Source organism: Delphinapterus leucas, chromosome 6, assembly GCF_059928025.1.
Source record: "Delphinapterus leucas isolate spDelLeu-1000000601 "Yukka" chromosome 6, BTC_Dleu_Yukka2, whole genome shotgun sequence".
In the NCBI taxonomy this organism is placed as follows: domain Eukaryota; kingdom Metazoa; phylum Chordata; class Mammalia; order Artiodactyla; family Monodontidae; genus Delphinapterus; species Delphinapterus leucas.
The window spans coordinates 113019405-113044545 of record NC_143134.1 but is presented as its reverse complement, the minus strand read 5'-3'; the positions used below and the strand labels follow the sequence as shown (position 1 = coordinate 113044545).

At 37.4% G+C, this 25141-nt stretch overlaps 2 protein-coding genes across 10 annotated transcripts in view; both read right to left on the bottom strand.

The window, feature by feature from the left end:
• RABGAP1 (RAB GTPase activating protein 1) overlaps nucleotides 1–25141 on the bottom strand; it is a 151454-nt gene that overhangs the window by 55878 nt on the left and 70435 nt on the right. The gene's annotated exons all lie outside the window — the stretch shown is intronic.
• Nucleotides 1418–24852, bottom strand: GPR21 (G protein-coupled receptor 21). The gene has a single exon (XM_089913729.1). The coding sequence runs from the start codon at nucleotides 11808–11810 to the stop codon at nucleotides 10761–10763; it is 1050 nt and encodes a 349-aa protein (XP_089769855.1). The 5' UTR covers nucleotides 11811–24852; the 3' UTR covers nucleotides 1418–10760.

Genomic DNA, 25141 nt, shown 5'->3' with positions numbered 1-25141 from the left:
ATACATAAAACATCAGTAACATGATGGAGTAAACCATCAAGGCAGAACTTTAGGTTTATGATCCCTGAGAGAAAGAGGCTCACCAAGCCCCTCCACGTTCACCCAGGGCCTTTCCTCTGAGGGTATTTACATCAGGCACTGGAAGTTACTGGGAGATTCTGACTCTGTGTGACAAGGAAATAACAGCAACAGTCTTCTACTGAGCTTCTATGATGCCACCATGCACAATTCTATATACTTAAGATGTGACAGTATCACATTTTCACAATAATCGTAACAAGGGGATAAAATCCCATTTTACAGAGTGGAAAACCAAGGGCCAGAGACTCCAAAATCCATGCTCTTTTCACTATCTTCTTTTTTTTTATCTCAGAAAAACAGTGATCTAAGAGTATAAAGTAAATACAGTAACAATGTAAAGAGTTTTACATTAATGCAACATGCATCTGATCTTGAATTGACTCCTATAATATCAGAGTCATCTTCGCTTAAAGATAAGTATCCTTCTGAAGTTCTGACAGATTAAATTATCTCATCAACTGTCAGAACTAGGATCTAAATTTTGTTTTATTTCCAGCGCTCGGTAGGCTACACATGTATCTTTAGTACAATGACCGCTAACTATACATGATGTTAACATAATCTAAGTAGGAATGCTTTTAATTCCTACAAATATCATGTCATGAAGGAGAATTTTTTTAAATGAAAAAGGCTTTTAAGTCAGATTCTGCTCCCCAGGGGCCAATGAAGACAGAGACCCTCAAATGGATTTTTTTTTTTTTTTTTTTGGTCTAGCTATAAATAAACAGCTTTGGCAGTGAGGGTTTCCCCAGTCTTTCTGGAAGAATTTTCAGAAATATATCATGCTATTTAATGCTGTAACTTTTGCCTTCTCCCCAAAATACTGTCTTACTAATTCAACAAATGTTTATTGAAAGCTAAGAGGAACAATTTAAAGTTTTACTTTGAAAAGACTCTTTCATATTTTATTCAAAGCCAATACAATCTTTTTTAACACTCCAATAAATCATTAAGTGACTACAATCAAGGCAATTTATCATAAAGACATACTTTTTAATTTGCTAAAGGCTTCTCATGTCATAGATTGTTTGATAATTGTAGGTCACTTTATTAGGGTCTTTTGTCTGTTGGTCCTTTGGGTTCCTTTAATCCTGTCCAGCTGAATATTTTATGCCAATCTCATTCAAGGGGTGGGAGGAGATAAGACTACAGAAATCTTACTCTACCCAGAGCTCAGCCCACCTCATACACTGCCTTCTAAGGAAATCTAACACACATTTCCTTACCTATGACTACCACACAGTAATCTGCATGCCTCTTGTGATCTCAGAATGCCAGATCTTACATTATAGATACGTGTATACCAGTACACACATCATATACATAGATACATACACACATTTGTTTTCATGTATTCCTTCCCATGATGTCAAAGAAGATGCTTTCTAATATCTGCTGTCTTCTCTTGGTAAAAAACAAAATTTAAAAAATCCAGAAAGATTCAAACATACTTATGAGGCATAGTAGTAGAAGGCTAGGAATCAAAAAGGTCTTACAGCCTCAAAACTCAGCTTCCACAATTGTCAAAGAGGGATAACATCCCTTTTGCCTGTTTTCCTAGGAGGATGAAATGAGATGATAATTAGGAAATTGCTCTGTACAAGGCCATAGGTCACGCCCTCATGTTCTATTTCAGTAATATGTTCTACTTCAGTAATATGTTCTAAACCTACACTTCCTGGTTTCCTTCTATCAATGTTAAAATTTATCTGCCTTTATCTAAACGTGGTCTATGCTTTCCATAAAAAATAATACACCTACGCAGTTGTAAAGGTCAAACCATACGAAGCGTACAAAGAAAAACAGCAGACCCCTTATACCTCCCACCCTATTCCCTGCTGCCCAAAAGGCAACAATTTTCATCTCTTTTAGCTGTTTGTGTTTCCTTCCTATTTCTGAACAAAATGCATAAATTGCTACTTTCTGGCTTTTCTTTTCTTTTCTTTTTTTTTTAAGACTTTCTTGTATGGGAGATGATACTGTAGCTCTATTACAGTCCCAACCCCACCTACCCTCCACACATACTTCCCCCTTCCCCTCATCATGACTCTCAACGTAATTTTGCTACAATTTTTGGCTAAATCTATATTTCTCATAACTGAATCACAGAGTATACCATGATTAGATTTCCTTCTTTCATCTTCTATTTTTTCTGAAGTTACTAATTGCAAATTCTTTTCTTTCCCTCAGTGTTCTATGTATCTATATTTGTAAGACGGGTAAATATTTTGAGACCTCACATATCTCAAAATGGGTTTTATCCTCACATTTGAATGAAAGTTTGACTGGGCATAAAATTCTAGGTTAAAAATCACTTCTGGGACTTCCCTGGTGGCACAGTGGTTAGGAATCTGCCTGCCAATGCAGGGGAAAAGGGTTCGAGCCCTGGTCCGGGAAGATCCCACATGCCGCGGAGCAACTAAGCCCGTGCACCACAACTACTGAGGCTGTGCTCTAGAGCCTGCGTGCCACAACTACTGAGCCCGTGTGCCACAACTACTGAGCCCGCGTGCCACAACTACTGAAGCCCACACGCCTAGAGCCTGTGCTCCAAAACAAGAGAAGCCCCTGCTCGCCACTAGAGAAAGCCCGTGCGCAGCAACAAAGACCCAACGCAGCCAATAATAAATAAATAAAATTTTAATAAAAAAATCACTTCTTAAGTTTGAATTTATTCCCAATTATCTTCTTGCTTCGTTGTGGTAGAAAGTACAATGCTATTCAGATCTCTGTACTTAGGATGCTTCTACTATCCCATCCCTATTCCAGACCAAGAAGCTTTTAGGTTTTTCTTTATCTCCAGTGTTCTGAAATTTTATGATTTGCCGTCACAAAGTCTTTTTATTACACTAAGCTGGTTGGTCCTTTTCATTATGGAAACTCATATCCTTCAGTTCTATAAACTTCTCTTGTGATATCTGAGAATTTCTCCATTCTTTTTCTCTATTCTGTTTCTGAAAATCATGTTATTCAGACATTGGGCCTCCTTGATCATGCCTCTAATTGTCTTGCTTTTTACCTCCTTTATTGCCTTTTGTTTCACTATCTGGTCTACCTCAATTTTATCTTCCAACTTTTCTAATTTTTAAAAATGTCTGATTATATTTTTAATCTCAAAAGCTTTCTTGTTCTGTTTTTTTTTATGGCATCCTTTTTTCCTTAATGGATGCAAAATCTTCTCTGAAAATATTAGTTACAAATACTGGGGGTTTTTTTTTGAAGTTTTCTTCTATGACTTGTTTCTGTTCCCTCTGATTTGTTTTGGGCTCTGTGCATTCATAATACATTTTCTCAAGTCTATTCATAAGGCTTTCTCTGGTTAACTGTTGATATTAAAAGATAAGGAACAAAAAACTAATTGGAAGCTCTATATGCATGGGTGGGATTCGCTGACTGATGGGCATCAACTTAATGTGACTGGGCAGGGACTGTCGGAACTGAGAGCCCTTAGATACTGGCCCCCAGACTAGACTCCTCTTATCTCCTGCTTAGAAGGTTTAAGGCTAAGAGCATTCTGGGAGTGTAGTGGGAAAGGGAAACTGATTATTTAATAAGCAGACTTTCTCTTGATACTCTTGTTTTCAACAAGGTGTCTCAGTCCCATTCTCAGCTATGCCTGGCATCCAGAATGCCTGTGGTTCAAACTCCAAAGAGTAAGTCTCCCATCTTCTGCTGGGATGGTGAAAAACCAGTGGTCTGCTAGGGCCAACTTGGGATGGGGATCAAGGTGGTGTACAGTGGAGGAGTGTGGGGGTGGGGGGATGAGTGACGGTATCTAAATGTGCCTTCAATAAACTTTCTAACAATTCTTCAGTTTTCAGCTTCATACTACTCTCTGCCTGAGAGGCATATCAGAAATCGAATTCCCACATATTTACTGGGTTTTATGGGCAGATCCTCTCTGCCCCTCCCCCAAATTCAGCTTTGTCAATTCTGCTGAGTCAGTTACCACTTGGCCACTGGGTTTCCATAACCCCAAATTTTGTTAGCTTCATTCATCTGCCATCAGCTCTGCTCTTCTCTTTGTCCATATGTATTATACTTTTGCCATTCTTTATAGTGGAGCTAACAGAAATAAATATGCATACTAAATCTGCTATATTTAGTAGGAAGTCTGTCACATGTTTTCCAAGTATGGAAGTTAGTTGATATATTGACAAAAGTTTCTTAATCTCTCTAAGCCTAGGTTTCCTCACCTGTAAAACAGAGTTATAAAAAAAATAAAAAACTGCCTGATAGGTTTCTGTGAGAATTACGTGAGGGAAGAATGTAGGCTCTGAAGTCAGAAAGACCTGGGTTTGAATCCCAGATCTTCCACTTATTAACTGTTTGTCTCTGGCAACTCAATCTCAGTTTCCTCATCTTTTTAATGGGGTTAATAATAGTCACTAGCTCACAGAGCATCAGAAGGATTAAACAGGACAAAGTTTATAAAATTCTTCTGAAACATAACAAGCCTCAGTTAACATTTATATCATTGCCCATAATGCTTTCTACACCTAAAATTACACACACAAGAACAAACACCTCATATCAGCCTATTTAAGTCTTATTCAGGACTTGGCTGAGTGAAGGCAAACTCCCACTCCTCTGCAAAAGCAACAAGATATAATAGGAATGGATGATGGATTAGGAAGTAGGAAGTCTGGGTATTATCATAAATTGCTGTGTGGCCACTGGACTGGTTTCCTGACTATAAAAAGAGAGAATCAGACCAAATGATCTCTAAGGTCTTCTACAGCTCAAATGTCCCTCCCTATCTCCTTTGTGGATGATCTGACTTTCAAAAATTTAATGTTTCTATTCTAATTACCTGACTGATACTGTTAATTTTTATAGGTATTTTCATATATCTTGCTTTTCCAACTACACAGTATATATTCACTCCATGAAAACCAAGATGAGTTGCTTCCCCAAACTAACAAAGTAGTAAGGCCACCCTTTGAATACTAAATCAGAAAACAATGTTTCATGGTAAAAGTGATATATAAAACCACCAAAAAGAGAGAGAATGAGTTAGCAAGCTTGTAAGACTGTTAAAACTTGCAAGGAATTTTACTAAAAGTAACAAAAGAAGTTAATTTAAAGAAATAATATGTCAATTAGAAGGTAGGTTGGTCAGTACTGGAAGCACAGATGATTTCAACTTTTATTAGGATCCCAATGACCAGGTTTTCTGATTTCAGAGATGGAACATCAGGCTCAGTCTTATACCAGTAAATTTTCACATTACAGAACCATATTCTGAGATTCCATCCTCACTAAGCAACATTCTGAATATGGTTTGGCTTCCCATGAAGATCTACCAATAGAGAAAGACTGCTCCCTATTGCCAGCAATGATTTCTTATTTTAAACTAATGAAGTGACATTATGATTTTATATACTGGCATAATGAACCCACCCAAGAAACAGACCCATGGTGTGCCAACTGTCCCACCAGTAGGCCTTGGTAAATTCCTCCTGATAAAGTCACTCTGTGAAGCTTTTTGAAAGACAGATCACAGAATTTTTCTATATGAAACATCTGAAAACTATAAAGTTCCATAAGAAAGGAATCATGTGATCCTTCTTTAAATCTCTGAGGCCAGCTAGCTATACTACCTGGCATCTAGTAGAGCTTGCTACATAAGCGCTTCTTGATTGCTTCTTAAACTTTTCCAAAAAGCCAGTTATTGCATAATACAATTTTCCATACCCTATAGCAGTATGATAAGCACTTCACTCTGAATACATGACCAACAGTGTGTTAAGAAAAGAAAGAAAGGGAAGATAGAGCTAGAAAAGTGGTAAAGACTGAAAGAAAAAGCAAAACCAAAGAATTAGAACCATTTCTTTCAGCAAGCTATCCTATTCTATTGCTCCTCTTTCATAGTGACTGATTTTTACAGCCTATCTTATCTGGATCTAGAGCCAAGATCTTACCCATGCTGTGAGAAACTGGCAGTTTGACAGCACTGCCTGAAGTTCCCTGGGCCGAGGCTACACAGTTTCCAGGAGTAAAGTTACCTAGCATATAAAGCACACACATTCCCACAGTAGTCTCTTGGTACTAAAAAGAGATATTTATTATATACAGTCTAGAATGGCTTTGATCAAATGAAAAACTGCTTATGGGCTTTGGACTACCCTTTGAACATCACTGCTCTATAATGACTAGAAGTAATAATAGTGACTAAAAGTAATAATTAGAAAGGCTCATTCATTAACTCCGTAAAACTTACTAAAACTTCTGCTCTAAGCCAGGTCCTATGTTAGATTTGGGGGGTTAAAGGTATGAAGAGACATTGTCCCTGCCTTTAGAGACTTTGGAAACAAGTAAAGAGAGTAAATGTAACAGTTTTATGTTGAATTTAAAGTTACTGTTATTTTGGGATTGCTAAGTAGCATGGAATAGTCACCTAGCATTGACCTTCAAAGATCTTATGGGGGGTAGCGCCACATTATATGCAGCTTCCTTAGATGTAAAGCTATGGCAGATACAAATAACAGTAATCATTTTTATTTTCAAAGCACTTTACATATTACAAAGTTCTCTTACATCCGTTATCTAATTCAATCCTCAAAGTAACCCTGTGAAGGATGAAAGGATTATTATAAATAGAAGAAATTAAGTGCTTAGAGAAGCGACCAGCCCTTACAAAACGAGTTAATTAGTAACAGAAACCTAGATTCGCAGTTCAAAGTTCATTTTACATATCATGATTCCGTTATCATCCAAATTTTGAAGAAAAGCCAAGTGACTCATTTACAGCCATAAGAAATGTCTAGAATATTCCTTGGGCCTGCAAAATACGTTAATAATATGTACATTTAATATAAAATATTTAGTAACCTGAAATGGAAAAATTATGCAAAAATCAACACAAATAATGACTTATGAAGACTTTAAAAAAAGTTTATAGTTCCATGATTCTCCCCCATCCTTAAACTTCCCCAAATTTCCTCATATAGCAATAAATTCTGGTTTGCCAATAATTTATTTCACAAATCTTTTATGATTCAAAAACACAGTCAGTAAAATTCCTACAAAGCCATCAAAGGCAGATGTTTTAATCAAACCTGCAAAGCTGAGGAAACTCCCAGAAATCACTCTACCATCTGGGAACTTGTAACCCTGTTGCTTCATTTTCAAGTTCAAAGAGGTGAACAGTAAATGCATTTAATAGTACAAAAATTCAAGTTTTCCCAATCCTTAAAATACTGAGACCATTATTCAAGTAAAAAGGAAAAGCCACTATAAAAGGCTCAAAAACATATTTATCCAGCAATAAACCTTAAATAAAACTCTTTCCAAAATGGAATTTAGGGTTAAAGCCAACAGGTCCATGAAAAATTCCAATATCCATTCGGGTGAAAGATAATTCTTTCATTAAAGTGGAGCACTTGTCCTTTTGTAATTGCTTTTCCGCTCTAAGAGGAAAAAAACACACCTTCACTGAAATCATTGTATAAAAACACAACTAATTACAAATATAACAATTAGTATAGTCTTATTTTAAAATTTACTGAGAAATAATTTCAACACAGTCACCAAAAGCTTATGCTTCCTCTGGTATCAGCCATATACTATATAAAGTTAAATGGGCTGTCTTGTCAAAGTCTAAGGTAACTGACTCTAAAAATATACTTTTTCTCATTCTGAACTAGTCAGATTGGTATTTAAATAAAACGTCATTAAATGTTGCACTAAATATGCAAGGATGAAAAGGTTACTTAAATACAAACTCTCCAAATGCACCACACAGAAACTGCCCCCAGCCACAGACGATTGTATGATTGCATTCAAACACAACCCTTCTCCCCAGGATACACACACCACAAGAAAACAAAAATTTTAAAGCAGTACAGACAATGAAATATGAGAATAGAATTGATACCTGGAAGAAACGTTAGAGTTTATAAAGTCCAATGACTACAAGATAAACTGGAAAGACATCTAATATTAAGTATCAGCTGGGGAGGAATGCTTTATTTTTCTTTAAAGTTACTATATCTACTTAGTTCCTACTTTAGTTTTAGGCTGAGAGGTTCTAATGTGAAAAAAAAAACAATAAAAAAAACCCTCTGACATCTAAATTTGGTACTAGGGCAAAAATATACAAATCTACTAACAAAAGCTCTTATTAAAAGAGTTGTTGCCTTCCAGTCATTGAAAGCTCAGCTTGATTAGCCATTTCCAGAAAATTAAACAGAGATTTCCTCATTTCCGTAACATTCCCACAAAATCTTTTCCAAAAACTTTTCTGTAAAATGGAACCCTACTGCAAGAAAAAATTAAAAGGGCTCAGTACCCCCCCACACACAAAAAATCTACTGATTTAACATCAGTTTTCCATAAAAATTAATCTTCATGAGTCCCATATCTGAACTAGAAATTGACAAGCAAACTGTGCAAATCTGAACAGGTTACATTCTCTGATATATATGAAAAAAGGGAATTTTGTTTTCTTAGATCTGTGCCACTTAAATAAAGGGGAATTGTATACAGCTTTTTTTCAGAATCTAACAGAAAAGGTTTTCTACTTCAAATGGCAACTTAACAAAGCCACTGCTAACATAACTTGCAATTCCAATATGAGTTCTAAATTTTGAAACAACTTAGAATCAAATTTTCTAATACTAAATATAAAGAGCAAGCAAGCTTTTGGGAAGAACTCAGAATCTGAAGTTTAAATGCTTATATTCATACTTGTTCTCTTAAAATAAAAATGTTTAAGTAGAATACATTTGAGGTTAAAATCAAATCAATCTCTAAAACCTAAAATCATAAGAATGCCATCTTTTATTTTAAAAGGGGGTAGGAGGTTTTCTAATATGATGATGGAAAACCAAAGCATATCTGCCTGTTTTATAAATATCTATGTCCTTCCTTGGACTCAAAAATCCACATTTCCCTTGGTTTTCTTCTATCTTCAATCTCACTGAACACCACTGTCACATTCAGATTACAACATCTAGCCAAAGGCAGAGATCATACAAGTTCCCTGAAGACTTCTAAAACATTAAAACCAGTAGAAGAGCAGAGGAAATATTTTCATGCTTGGAGCTGTTGGGAAATCCTTCTCTCCTTTTAGAAAAATAAACCTCTCGCTCTAAACATAATTACTTTTAGGAACAAAACATCACTCTACATACAGATACACAGCACTCTCAATTAATAATTCTACAGATTTTGCTAGTACTTTGGCTTAAAAAAAAAAAAAAGCCTATTTAGGAATGGAACAGTATTCCAAGGATTTTTTTTTCCAGAAAGAGAATAGCAATAGAGAGAGAATCAGAATTTCTCCTTCTCTCATTCAAATATGAATTCCTTAACACTAACTGAAAGAATGCTTTTAAAAAGAATTAGTTACTACTTTATTAGATGATACCATTTAACCACAAAGAGACCATCTCAATCAACCCCTCCTATTTTAAAAATGAACTAGCTAAATATACATTGTATTTTCTGACTCAGTTGCCTAGGACCTTTCTTCCTGATATTCTAGTATTTCAGAAAGTCTCTAGCTAAAAAGAGCAGAGAAGACTAAAGACACATTTCAATGTATTTTCACCATTATAAAAATGGCAGCCATCAGCCTATCATTTAATTATTTTTCAGCTTATTTAAATGCATTTTGCTGTAAAAGAGAAATCTAACTCAATTCAAATATTCTCAATACACACACACACAAAGGCTTGGGCAAAAATACTACAACACAATCACTTTCAGTATACACATTTGTTTAGGTCTCAGTGAAGCATGGCATAAAATACAGCTTAGTTTTTCTATAAATTATATGATTTGACTGTACTTTTGCTTCATGGTTCAATGCAAAATTTTTATTATTTTTTTAAATTTATTTTTTAAGATTTTTTTTTGATGTGGACCATTTTTTTTTTTAAAGTCTTTACCGAATTTGTTACAATATTGCTTCTCTTTTATGTTTTTTGGTTTCTTGGCAATGAGACATGTGGGATATTAGCTCCTCAACCAGGGACTGAACCCACACCCCCTGCACTGGAAGGCAAAGTCTTAACCACTGAACCGCCAGGGAAGTCCCCCCAAATTTTAAATTAATGTTTAAGTTTTCACATTATTCACTGTATTGAGAATTCTCTCAAGAGAATAAGACATAAAACATTTGACTTTCTGAATGACAGTGTGGAAACCTGCAGGGTAGTTACACTTTGACAGATGTAAAGAAAATTTTAAAACCCTGTTAATTCATCACTGTATTTTAATATTTCCTGTTAAAAGAAATCAATTGTACATGAAGCTCAAACAGCTGGAAAGAACCCAGAAAAGCAACAAGAAAATGATGACTTTTAAAAATGCTGACGCTTTTCACACCCAGGTTCAGTCATGCCAGCTGGAGAGAGGTGTTAGATATGGCTTTATTCATTTTAAGTCTGAGAATTAAATACAGTCATTTCCATGACATTATGGAAATAGGAACGAAGAGCAATTTATCTTCATGGTCCTGATTCTTCTCATTTGAAAGCATTAAAAAAATCATTTCTGCAAACTTAAAAGGTATTTTGGATGGATCATTTGTTAACTATTGCTTAGAGTCAAACTATTTTGTCCCATATTTCCCAGTGAACTAGAAATACAAAAAGATAAAAAGGAAACACACACACACACACACACACACACACACACACACAACACAGTGACCCAATATCTGAACCACTTCAGACATGAAATCCATTAAGGGGGCCTTTGCTCCTAACTGTGTAAGGGTCCTTAGCTATCATCTGACTTGCACAAGAAGTACACATGGCCCCTGAGAGGCGCTTTAGTCCCCTTTGGAAGACACTGTTGGAAAGACTATAAATGACACAGTTGCAGAAACTATTACTAATAGCAAGCCAGGTGGTCAAGAAGGATGCGAAGCGGTTGCTGTGGCCAGTGGAGCTCTCCAGTAAGAAGTAGATGATGTATGGCAACCAGAGGATGTAAAATACACTAGTAATTCGGAACAGGACCATGGCATAGCGCTTATCAGGACAGGCCTGCACCTCCCCAGTCTCCCCACTCTGGCTGCTGAAGCGGGCTTGCCTTTCGCTGATTTCCTTTGTGTGCTGTTGGCAGATGCGGAAGATGTTGAAATAGGTGAAGCACACAATGAGGGCTGCTGGGGCATATAACATCATCACGATGAACAGGGTGAAGTAGGGGTCGGTGTGCCAGGACTCCGCACACCACTGAAACACATCTCCATGATATCCAGGTTTGCCCCAGTGGAAAAAGGAAGGCAGGAAGACCAGGGTGGAGTATAGCCAAATCAGGAAAATACACAGACGCAGTCTCCAGGGCGTAACCAGGGTATTATAGGTTAGAGGCTTAGTGATGGCAATATATCTATCGATGCTGATACAGGCCAGAGAGGCCATGGAGACACTCTTCAGAACTGATACTACAAAACCAAATACCTGGCAAGTCAAGGACTCCTCTACTGGAAGCGGGTAGTGGAGAAGTGATAAAGAAGGGACCAGGCAGCTTACCCCAACCAAGAGGTCAGCATATGCCATAGTCTGGATAAAATAACTTGTAGTATGGTGGTTCAACAAAGGTGCACAATGAAATACAAAAATCACAATAATGTTGCCAGAAATAATCAACACAGTTAGAAAGACAATAATTAATACTTCCAAAAGGCAAAAATTGACAGTTTCCAAATAGCCAAATGCCAAGAGGCAAAAAGGGTGGCTGCTCTGATTACCATCCAAGGTAGAGTTCATCTTGAGCTCAGGAGTGATCTCTCACTTCATGCTGCCGCTTGGCTGCTGCCAACAGTTCAAAGGAGCAGCTGCTGTCATTGCGGTCAGCTCTGTGTGTCTGTAATAATGCCCGAGGAGCCTTAGTCCCCAAGCTCCCGATGCTGCTGCTCTGATGCATTGCCTGCAGTGCAATTCCCCTTTAAATCCTTCTTGGAATAGGGAGAACCAGCAGCAGTTGTCTGGCCAGTCCGAGATGCGGCCATAGTACCAGGTTTACCATACACATAGCACCAGGGGAGTTAGGCAAACTCTGTACAATGTCTTCAGGCCAATGAGGGTACGGGGTAGGGGCAGAAGGGAAGGGAGGAAGATTAGGACTTCAGCAGGAGTTGTAATGAGTCTCCTCTGAACAGCTGATAGAAGAAAAGGAAAGAGCGTTTTACATTTTGCATCCAATGCCCTAATCAAGAACCTGGCTAGCTCGAGCTGGTATCACCCCTCCCACTCTATCCCACCCCACCCGGTACAACTATTCATGGCTACCCTCAGTAGCACCCCACATAATTGGTCCTTACTCTACAGAGGAGGCGCAGCAACAGCAAGCTTTCATGATCAACATAAAACAAAATCAATCGCAAGTCAGATCAATCTAACCCCATTTCCTTTCATTTGAGCTTTTCGGGGGAGAAGAGGAATCTGCTTATAGAATTTAATTACCATGAATAAAATTAGCCAAGATAACTTATTTTCTTCATTGATTCCAATGTAATATTTTGCCTCTTAGAAAAATTTCAACAGCATTGATCTGTCTAGCTCAATTTCAGAGTATTACCTGTAATTCAGCATGCTGCGATCCAAACAAAAGCCACAGAACACCTTAACAGAAAGCCTTGCAAAGCAGGAATGTGCCTCAGCCCCGTTTACTGCAGAAATGAGACACAGAGGGAGGGGATAAAGGAGTAGGAGGGGAAACAGGGAGAAGAGGGGCTTGGGAAAAGGAAGAGGCGGGGGAGGGGAAAGAAACCGCCTGTGTGCGCACACACTCCGGCATCTTTAGCAGCTCATTAGAATTCATTGCCAGAGAGGTGCTCCCTGATTTCCAGACTGCACAGTGGGGGAATAACTTAATATGCCTGCAGGGCAGTGTTTGAAGGCTGTTTCCTCGTCTGTCTGGAATCCCCCTCTTAGTAGATGAAGCAGAATTTAGACTGCTAGTAAGGAGAAGAGGTAGTAACCAGGACAGACAGCAAGCCAGGAATTAGATTGAAACACACTGCCAGAGGGGTAATGGTGAGAGGAAATTCCTATTTTCTTGTAGCATTTCCCATAGAACAAAGAGCAATGTTAAAGAACGAAAGTGTGTTAACAGTGCGTGACAACTGAGGAATCATAATTCAGCACAAGAAGTTCTAGCTAGAAGGCTACACATTTAGCATTAATTTTCTCTCATGATTCACTAAATATGGATCTATTTTAAGAAACGTGACCAAAACAACAAACAAACTTAAAAATTGGGTTTTCAAGAGAAAAAATAAAGAAAATCCCATCTACTCTGAATATTGCAGAAATAGCACACACAAAGAGGAATTACATTATTCCTGTATTCGACACTATCCTATGGTTTTGAGATGCCATTACTTACTTCTAGATTGCTGAGAAGTGGTACACAAATATACAAACAAAAGATGGACAAGAAAATGCACCCACTTCCACCCAGGTTTGAAAATCGCAGGAAGTTTCATGGTACAAACTAGCTTTGTATCTTAGAATATACAATCTTGTTTGTGCTTACTTAACACAAGGCAAATTGGGATTTTACTGTGGCTCTTCAGGTGATGTCATAAGTGATGACAATTTTCAGCTAATTGGGAGTGTCAAATTATGACAATTTTTAGTTAATTAGAAATGTGTATTTTTTATTATCTTTTCCTCCACGTATCTTTGGTCTCTCAATTCATCCTTCTAAGTAAAGTTTCACATAACTCAGTAGAGTAAAATAAAATAAACAAATGTTGACATTTGTAAACATTCCAGAAGGTCTGCACACCTGGATGGAGATATATGTTATGTGATCCAACTTTCATTTTTTATCTGTTTCACACACATGCTTTCTCATTGCAGGCAATGGTCACTCAATTACATTTTAAGATCTGAAGCGCTGTGCTTACTGCACGAAGGCTTAAAAACCTACTGAGCATAAGCTTGATAGCTGTAATTGACAGGTCTTATTGGAAAAGATGGCAAAGTGTGGCACAGCAAAAAGACCCATGGCACTGAACACCCATCTGGCTCAAATCCTTGCTTCCTTGCTCTAATATTACTTAGCCTCTCTTAGCCTCAGTTCTATCATCTGTAAAATGAGGATCGCACTCCCTATTTCATGATGTTGGTGAGAAATAAAGCAGACAGTGTGTACAAAAGGCTTACCAATACTTAGTACACAGCAGGTATATAACTTTACTTCCTTCTCACACAACCTCAAACAGCCTTCCTAAACAGTCTGTGTTTTCCCACCAGTCCTACTGCATTGCTTGAGGCTGGGGCTCTTCTGAATCCTGCGGTGCCCTCTCTTATTGTGACTGCCCAGTTCTAAGGGCAATGACAGTTATTTCGACACTTTGCTGCCCTGTATTCCTCAAATACATTGAGGCTATACATATGTAAGGCAAGAAGGAAAGATGGTATGGCACTAGTTATTCCCACTAGACAAATAATTTCTCTGCCTATGTCTCAAAACTTGACTTCACTCCTGAGTTCCCCTTTCCTTCTACAATTTGCCTGCTAGTCACACATCTACCTGGATGTCATATAGAGACTTCAACCACAGCATGACCAAAATTAAATACATTTTTTCCCACCAAATAAGACTCTTTTACTTTTTTTCTCACATTTTCCCGGGCACTCAGGTATGAACTCAGAAATCATCTTGACCACTCTCTCCCTTAATATACCATTCTTAGTTACCACATCTTATGAATCTATTTCTATAATGGCCCTCAAATTCGTTTCCTCCTTTTAGTTTTTAATACTTTAGGCTATCATTAAATACTGTCTGGACTTCTAGTCTTGTTCATTTTTCTAATCTATTCATTTCTGCCTCGTTAAAATATCCAATAGCACATGCTTCATTATGGTTATTATGAACTCCATTATTCAAGAAGACTCAATGGCTCCTATTGCCTTTCCAGTCTGATCTCACTATACCGAAACCCCCAAATGCCTTGCCCTCCAGCCAAACCAGGTTACTCAATATTCTATACATTTGACATAGACTTTATTTTTGAACTTCCATGTTTTGACTGCTTAATAAATATTGAATTAAAAAAAGAATGATTCCTGAGAGTTGTATTTCAATAAATGGAAAAACCATTCACCAAAGTCAAGAGTCCAGGCTTTTTTAACTACTTGTAAATTTGGGCATGTAACTTATTCTTATTCCATTTCAGGTTTCTCATGTATGAAACTAGACAGTTACAATGATAAAAACAGGTAATATATTAACTGATAATTTTAAAGAATTTAAAATGTTATAAAAATGCAACAAAAACCACAAACTGTTACAATACCATTAGTACAATAGTAGTTCTTTCCATTTTGTTTCTATTTTAGTAAAACCACTCTAGGAGCTATAATCAAAATATTCATACTAGGAATTAAAGAAAATAATCAGTCAAAAGTTAAATGCTTTGTTTTGGATTAAAGGAAACCATTTTCTCCAGAGGAGACAAATTACTAATGACAAGGGGGAGCAATAAATCTATGTCCTCACAAAAATCTATACATACATTTACCTTTAAAAATAATGCAGTCACATGATTTTTTTTTAATAAAAGAGTATTTCTGTATATATGACTGGAAGAAAATGCATTAAAAATCAATTCTACTTTTCGCTGGATAGTGGGATTACAAGTGATTTTTAATTTCTTCTTTATGGTTTTCTATGTTTTGTGAATTTGCTAATTTCTATGTGCTATTTTTTACAATCAGGTTAAAAAAAAAAAAAGCCAAAGTAATATATAACATGTCCCTTTTGGTAAAGCTAACAAAAAACCTGGCCATATGATGCCCTCCCAGAGCCACACTGAATAGATGATGCCAGGTTAAGTCACCTACTTCATGGGGCTCAGCTCCACTTGTCCTTATGCCATCACTGCAACATTCCTTCAGATGGCCTTGGTACTCAATTTAATTCAAAATAGACACCTACAGCCCCAGTTAAAAATTTTTACAGAATGAGAATATAACTAGATGAACCATGTGAAATTGTTAATATTTAACCATTTCATTTCTGGTTAAATATTTTCTGATCTACAAAAATGGAAACTTCTATATGGCTCAACCTAACACTAAAAAATTAAAATAACCAAATCACAGAACTAAAACTGGCAGAAAGAGAAAGGAAACACCAAACGAAAAAGAGAAAAGATTGTTCAAATTACATTTATTCTTCTCCCAGCCTCCTCAGCAGTTTATCGATTATAGATGGAAAAGGATCAATCTCAGTGCTTCAAATTCATAAGATTCACTTCTGGGCATTATCTATCACTTATTATTTAGTAAAAATGAGCTTTAAATGTTGATTTATTTAGTTTTTAGTTCAGCTGATGTGGGTGTATTTATATCGATGTCATTCCAAACCCAATTTAATTCCTCCCTCTCCCTCATCTCGCACATTCATTCAATCACCAAGTGCCAAGGATTCTACCTGTGAAATTTCTCTCAAGAAGTTATCTCTTTCTCTATCCCTTCTACCACTAAAACAAGCCAAGTGACAATTATCTCTTGCAAGAATTGCTAACAGGTTTTGCTGCAATTTATCTTATTCCATTCTAACTCAATAATACAAATAATAACAATAACAAACCAAGTAACAATTATCTCTTGCCGGAATTACTAGGTTTTGCTGCAATTAATCTTACTCCATTCTAACTCAATGATAATATAAATAATAACAATAACTAAGTGGTTAATTTATACTTACCAGGGGCTATGAATTGTACTAAGCGTTTTCATGCATTCTCTAAGTTATTCTAACTACTCTACAAATAAGATACTATTATTACCCCATTTTACATATAGGAAACAAAAGGTTTAATTGTAAATTGCCTAATGTCAATGGCCTGAATACAAAACTAGGATTTGAATCAAGATAATCTACCTTTAGATGGACACACTAAATCACTTTGCATACGGCCTTCCAAACCTGAATATATGATTTGCCTACCTAAAATGACTTCCCATTGCCTGAGATATTAAATATGCCTTATTTAAGCTTTCTAAGATCTGGCTCCTACCTACCTTCTCTGACTTTACCGACTTTCACACTCTGAAACTGCCAAGCTCTTTATCACCCTTGAGAACATGCTTTTCCCCTTGACTTTTTTTTTGTGTGTGGTACGCGGGCCTCTCACTGCTGTGGCCTCTCCCGTTGCGGAGCACAGGCTCCGGACGCGCAGGCTCAGCGGCCATGGCTCACGGGCCTAGCCGCTCCGCGGCATGTGGGATCCTCCCAGACCGGGGCACGAACCCGTGTTCCCTGCATCGGCAGGCGGACTCTCAACCACTGCGCCACCAGGGAAGCCCTCCCCTTGACTTTTAACATCACACATGCCATGCACACATGCCCCCCTCTCCTACCACCACAATCCCCCTCCCTGGATAATTCTGAACAAGAGAACATTTTGAACCCTTAGATGAGAAGTCCTTGTCATTTGCTGCACAACAATATGTATCTTCTTTTCTATAACCCTCATGCAACTTTATTCCAAATGGTTAGTCAATTGCCTATTTCCCTCATTAGACTGTAGATTCCCCCAAACCAGAGAACAGGTATATTTTATTCATGGGCATAACCATAAGACCTTAGCACACGGCTGGCACAAAGCAGGCTTTCAAAGGTATTTCTGATTGACTAAACAACAAATGCCTAATAAAACAACAGGCATTTGTTTTTGGATGGGAAGACCTTTCAAGTAAAATCCTAGTATGGTAACAGTTTAATTCACCCATAATTATTAGGTTGATGCATGTGAAATTGCCTATTTGTAAATCAAACACTGTCAGATATCAGCAAATTTAATATGACCAAACCTAATTATGTTTTTATAGTCTTATAATTCGGAAAGAACTTGAAAACTGCCTGGACAGATATGACTTACAGAAACTCATCAGAGGGTACATGAATTTACAAAGATGGGATATAGGGACTTAAAAATTATTTCCACAAATAACAATTTAAAGGAATAGTATCTCAGTCCATTAGAAATGCTATAACAAAAATACCATAGACTGAATTGCCTATAAACAATAAATTTATTTCTCATAGTCTCGGAGACTGGGAAGCCCAAGATCAAGGTGTTGGCAATTTGGTGTCTGGTGAGAATCCAGTCATCTTACACTGTGTCCTCACATGGCAGAAGGGGCAAGGGAGCTTTCTATGGTCTTTTTCTATAAGGATACTAAACCCATTCATGAGGGCTCTACCCCCTTGAGAGGCCCCTTGAATCTTGAATCTCCTCTCAAAGGCCCCACCTCCAAACACCATCACATTGTTGGGGTTGGGGGTGGTGTTAGGGTTTCAACATATGAATTTTGGGGAGCCAAGAACATTCAGTCTATAGCTGACCTACTATGGCAACTGCTACAGGGGAGCAGACAATAAAGTTCTGAAAGTCCACTGGCAATCTGTTTTCTTACAGAATCAGACAGCAAGAGTACTGAGTTGTGAAACAGTAGAATCACAGGCTATTTTGGGGGCAGGACTCAAACATTCCATTTCATTTTTCCAGAATGTTAAAGCTTAAAGGAAACTTAAAGGAAGCTCAACCATTTACTTCAGCAACCTCATTTCAGGAGAGAAAAGGAAATAGTCAGAACTTCATCTGAGTTCATGTAAGCCAGTGGCAGAGTTGAAACTAGTACCCAGACACTTCCTAACTTCATGGCCAGTGATCTTTTTGCTAACTTGATCCCCTTTTTGTTTAGTATCCACAGGAGGTTCTTATGATTAAATATTATTGAATCCTTGACTATTACCAAATCGACCAGAAAGAGATTTTTAATTAAAACGAAGTTATAATTAGATATTTAAATTATTTTTCCAGACTGGTAAAATGTGGCTGGGCCTCCAGGGCTTCCCCTGGACAATCAGAAATGTAAATATCGATTATGTGGCTCTGGATAAAAACTTGAAATTCATGGCAAAAGACTGTTACCACTGAGTTTTGCCACTAAAATCACTAGCGAAAACAATGCAAATAGGTTTCAGAAAACACAAGGCTGACTGGATGGAAGGAAAGAGAAACATCAGAACACGCTGCTATTTCATTATTCTTTTATTTATTAAAAGAATCTGTTAAGGAAGCCATTCTGATGTAACTTTTTGGTACTAAGCAAAATAAATAGTCACTGATATAAAAGGTGAAAAATAACCAAAAGAAAGAAGGACCAGAGGATGATTCTGGAAGCTGGAGACCAGAAAGCACCCTCTTTTCCCTCCATTCTCAACTCCAATTTACTTGATTTACCAGACCCAAATAACTATAGGTCTTACAGCTGGGAGTAAGAGAGCCCATAAGAGTCCCTATGGATTACTTAGGACTTCTTTCCCCTGTGCCTGACAAGTTCTAACTAGAGACTAGGGCTGAGGAACCCTCTGTCAAAGACCAGAAAGAACAGAAAACTAAAAATCCAGGAGTATTTGGTCTGCAGAAATTTATTCCATGAAGCCAAGGGTAGTTCAATATCAAAAAGTCTGTCATATGTTGATAACATATCTACTCCAACAACAAGTTAAAGAAAATCATATTCACTATTAAGTGCTGAAAAAGTCCTTCATAAAATTTCAGTAGACATTCCTAATAAAATCAAAGCCTGAGATAGAATAAAATCACTTAAATAAAATAAAAAGTATTACCAAAAAACCCCCACAACTGAATAGCATACTTTCCAGAAGTCTGAATCACTAAGACCATTTTAATTAAAATCAGGAACTCAATAGGGATGCTATCACCACCATCATTAAACACTGTCTTAAAGCTTCTATCAAATATAAAAACAAGAAAATTTAGTAGCCTGCATAAACAGTGAAAAAAGAAGTGAAACTGTTTTTGCTGCTATTATATACCTGAAAATCTTAAAAGATGCTAGTATAAAATTAGGAGGATTAATCAAAGTATCAAGAGGTAGATGGATAGAGAATTAGAAAAAACTAATGTCTATTCTCTGTTGTAGCAATTAGCTACTTAGAAATGGAAATCAGAAAAAAAATATTCCATTTGCTATAGCGACAACACTCTAAGATAATTCTTAGGAATAAATTTAACAAAAGAGGAACAAGACATATATGAAGGCAACTCTGAAGTCTTCAACAGACATAAGACCTTGACAAGTGGAAAGGCATACTATATTCTCATATGTAAAGATATTATAACAATGTATCTTATAACCTAAATTAATATGTGAATTAAATGTAATTCAAACTAGAATCCTTATATAACTTTTCAGGATAATGGTGAGACTGGAGAAAATGACTTTAAAGTTCATATGGAAGATTAAATATGCAAAAATAGATAAGAAAAATATGAAACAGGAAACAGTGAAAAAAAAGACTTGCTTTACTGGATATTAGAAAATAACTCAGAGCCTCTTTAACCAAAACAGTATTGGTATAGGAATACACAAAAATAAATAAATAGAACAAGCTAGAAATCAATCCCAGCATATATGAGAATTTAAGATATAACAAACATGGCAGTTCTACTCAGTAGGAAAATAGAAGTAGCACAACTGGTTATCCATCTGGGAGAAAGTAAAATTGGACTGCTATCATATGCCATGTACAAAAATAAATTCCAGATGGATTAAAGACATAAAAATATAACACCCACAATAAAATTCACAAGGAAACGTTGGAAAGTATATTTACAAAATCTAGAGGTAGGAGAGACCTTAACCAAGATGCAATTTTCTACATAAAAATTGAAAGTGTTTCGTATGGCATGAAACCATAAAGTTAATATAAATCTAAAATTCTAGAAAGATATTTATAATGAAGCTACAAAGAATATAATTATATAAAGTACTTAGAAACTGACATCTTAAAGTTAATAGAAAAATATACAAAGAATATAAAGAGATGGAAGAGCAAATCGCTCAAATTTATTTGTAGTCAGGGAACTGCAAACTAAAGACATACTGGCATCACTTACATCCACTGACAGCAAAAATTACAGTGATAACTAATACTGTTTGGGATATGTGTTAATAGGTACGTTCCTACATTGCTGGTGGAACTGTGAACTGTCATAGCCTTTCACAGAGGCAATCTGGACATAAGTAAATTAAATACAAAAATTAAATAACAAGTTTAAAAAACATATTACCCTTTGATCCAACAATCACACTACTGAGACTATTCAATAAAAGTCAAAGATTTAGAACATGTGTAAGATTGTTTAGTAAACACTATTTAGAGGCTAAAAACTTGAAACAAAATAAATGCCTACCAATAGAAGAATAACTGAATAAAAGATTGCACTGTCTTAGTCTGCCTGGGTTTCTATAACAAAACACCATAGACTGGATGGCTTATAAACAGCAGAATTTTATTGCTCACAATTCTGGAGGCTAGAAGTCTAAGATCAGAGTGCCACACAGCTGGGCTCTGGTGAAGGCCCTCTTCTGGGCTACACACTGCCGACTTCTAGTTGTATCCTCACATGGTGGAAGGTGGGGAGGATCTTTCCCGAGACTCTTTTATAATGGTGCTAACCCAAGCATGAGGGTTCTGCCTTCATGGCCTAATCACCTCCCTATCACCTTGGTATAGTGGTTAGGTTTCAACATGAATTTTAAGGGACACAGTCAGACCATAGCACCTGCTATCAATATACACAAGAGGGCTTCCCTGGTGGCGCAGTGGTTGAGGGTCCGCCTGCCGATGCAGAGGACGCGGGTTCGTGCCCCGGTCCGGGAAGATCCCACATGCCGCGGAGCAGCTGGGCCCGTGAGCCATGGCCGCTGAGCCTGCACGTCCGGAGCCTGTGCTCCGCAACGGGAGAGGCCACAACAGTGAGAGGCCCACGTACCGCAAAAAACAAAAACAAAAACAAAACAAAAAACAACACAAGAATGTTCACAGCAGCTTTATAAAAGCTAAAACGGGGAGAAATTAAAAAAGCCACAAACATCTATAATAGCAGAACAGATTTTTTTAAAGTGTGATTTATTCATACAATGGAATATTCTCAGCAATTAAAAAAACGAAAACAAATATAAAACAAACTACTGATACACTCCCAAAATGGATGACCAAAAGAAGTCAAATATGAATGAGTACATGCTGCATGACTGTATGATTGTTTGTAAATAAAGTTCAAGAATAATCAAAACTAATCCAGGGAAAGATTACAGTAAGTCCCCTACATATGACGAGTTCTGTTCCGAGAGCGCTTTTGTAAGTCCAGTCTGTTCCCAAGTCCAACAAAGTTAGCCTAGGTACCCAACTAAAACAATTGGCTATACAGTACTGTGCTGTAATAGGTTTATAATACTTTTCACACAAACAATACATAAAACTACAAATAAAAACAAAAAATAAAGAAAACATTTTTAACCTTATAGTACAGTACCTTGAAAAGTACAGTAGTATCAGCTACATCACCACTGCTTTCATGCTGGCTTCTGGACAACCTGGGCTTGAAATCAAGATTCTGTACTACTGTACTCTATACAGTACCGTAAAGAACACAAAAGCACAACCACTTGTACATGATGCACCACGTGACAATGTATGCCAGATACGTGAACTAACTTACATGATTGGACATGCAAACGTGTTTGCATCTTTGAGTTCGCAACTTGAAGGTTCGTATGTAGGGGACTTACTGTATCGGTTTTTCAGGGGTGGTGTAGGAGTGGTTATGACTAGAAAGGGACAATAACAACTTTTTGGGGTGATGGATATGTTCTTCCTTTTGGTAATGATCAGAGCAGTGTATTCATATGTAATGGAGCCGTACACTTTAAAGTTGTGTATTTTAGCCTATGTAAATTACAGCTTGCTGTAAAAATAAATTTAAAAAAATTTAAAGTAGTTTCTCCCCTCAAAAAAATTCAGAGCAAATTTTTAAAACGTCAATTACAATAATAGCTACCAGGTTCCTATTCGAGAAACAGATATCACCATTTTCATGGAACCAGAAAAATACAGTACTTCATGTCTTCTTTTTTTTTTTTTTGCGGTACACAGGCCTCTCACTGTTGTGGTCTCTCCTGCTACAGAGCACAGGCTCTGGATGCGCAGGCTCAGTGGCCATGGCTCACGGGCCCAGCCGCTCCGCGGCATGTGGGATCTTCCCGGACCGGGGCACAAACCCGCATCCCCTGCATCGGCAGGCGGACTCCCAACCACTGCGCCACCAGGGAAGCCCAAATACTTCATGTCTTTAAATTATCTCTATGAGTAGCCACACCAAAAATATTTAAGAAATAATTTTTGGCCAAACATTTCAAAGGACTTCAAAATGTTATAATTACATATCCAAAATAGGATTTGCCAATAAAAGAAAAAAATCAACTAAGTGTACTTTTGCTAGCCATACATGTTGCATAACCTTGTTCTTCCATGTCTCCAATGGTACTATGAGTACAACGCTCTGCCATTCCTCCATGCCTGGGGAGGTCTTTTCTGGAACCCATCTTAAACATCATATTCCTGATAAAGACTCTCCTATTCCCCCAGGCTGAATTAATCACTCCTTTTGATGGTTCCCACTTTGCTTTTCCAGACTATCACATGATTTATGTTCATTGCTTTTGTGTTTGACCTCCTAGCTCCAGCACTGTGGTTGTAATAGGCACTCAATATAGCTGGTTAAACAATAACATCAACATAATGAAGGGAAACAGAATATTAGTTCCTGAAGGAAAATACATCTGTCTGGAAACAAGATGATGAATAGAAACACTAATATTTTGAGCAAATAAAAGTCATTTTTCTCCACTTAGAGGGTGGGATAGGGAGGGTGGGAGGGAGATGCAAGAGGGAGGAGATATGGGGATATATGTATATGTACAGCTGATTCACTTTGTTATAAAGCAGAAACTAACACACCATTGTAAAGCAATTATACTCTAATGAAGGTGTTAAAAAAAAAAGTCGTATTTCTGCTGAGGAAAGATCTGATTTCATGTTCAAATGTTGTCCTTACCTATAAGGTTTTTTTTAAAATTATAGTTTTATAGAGATACTATTCACCTCATAACGTTTTAATATATTTTTAAAAGAAGTCCCACCTTTTGTCACATTGAAATTTTTTCATATATTACTGGGGGTTCTGAGAAATTCATTCATAATTCAGGTTTGGGACTTGCATATCATTGGAGAAACTGCTTCCTAAAGATAAAAACTTGAAGAATTTTAGAAAACAAAAACAAAACTTATAACCAGTACCATGGGTCCTGCAAAAGGCACAAAGCACAGCCTGACCTTGCAAAAAATTAGTTTAAATTCTTGTATACTTGTACAAGGAAAAATTTCGTTGCTTCACTTGCAAAACCTTGAGCAATTCATGAACTTGAGAAGCGGATACTATAAAAAATAGAATTCTTCACTTTAGAGGAATGAACTAAAAGGGAATATGGTTTACGATAAAAGAACCATGTTCTTCCAATTGTAAAAACTAGGACTAGGCCTTATCTACAAAAAGCACATTTCTTTGAAGTGTGAAAAGGATTAAAATAAACAAAGGGGGCTTCCCTGGTGGCGCAGTTGTTGAGAGTCCGCCTGCCGATGCAGGGGACACGGGTCCGTGCCCCAGTCTGGGAAGATCCCACATGCCGTGGAGCAGCTGGGCCCGTGAGCCGTGGCTGCTGGGCCTGCGCGTCTGGAGCCTGTGCTCCGCAACGTGAGAGGCCCGCGTACCACAAAAATATAAATAAATAAATAAATAAAATAAAGAAAGGAGGGCTTCCCTGGTGGTACAGTGGTTGAGAGTCCGCCTGCCGATGCAGGGGACGCGGGTTCATGCCCCAGTCCGGGAAGATCCCACATGCCGCGGAGCGGCTGTGAGCCATGGCCGCTGAGCCTGCGTGTCCGGAGCCTGTACTCCACAGCGGGAGAGGCCACAACAGTGAGACACCCGTGTACCGCAAAATAAATAAATAAATAAATACATAAACAAACAAACGAAAGTTTTTACACATGGCACAGCACAACTGACCTAAGAATGAAATTATGGTCAAAAGAGATTCAGATACACAAAGGGTAGAGGCCATCTTTTGCCTCTGAGGTGAAAAGGAAGGAAGAAAACCTATGCCTTCTCCTTTGTGCCAACACTAGAAATATCTCT

Bases quoted from the DNA above. Each gene is read 5' to 3' on its own strand.
- GPR21 (XM_089913729.1), bottom strand. From the start codon at position 11,810: ATGAACTCTACCTTGGATGGTAATCAGAGCAGCCACCCTTTTTGCCTC.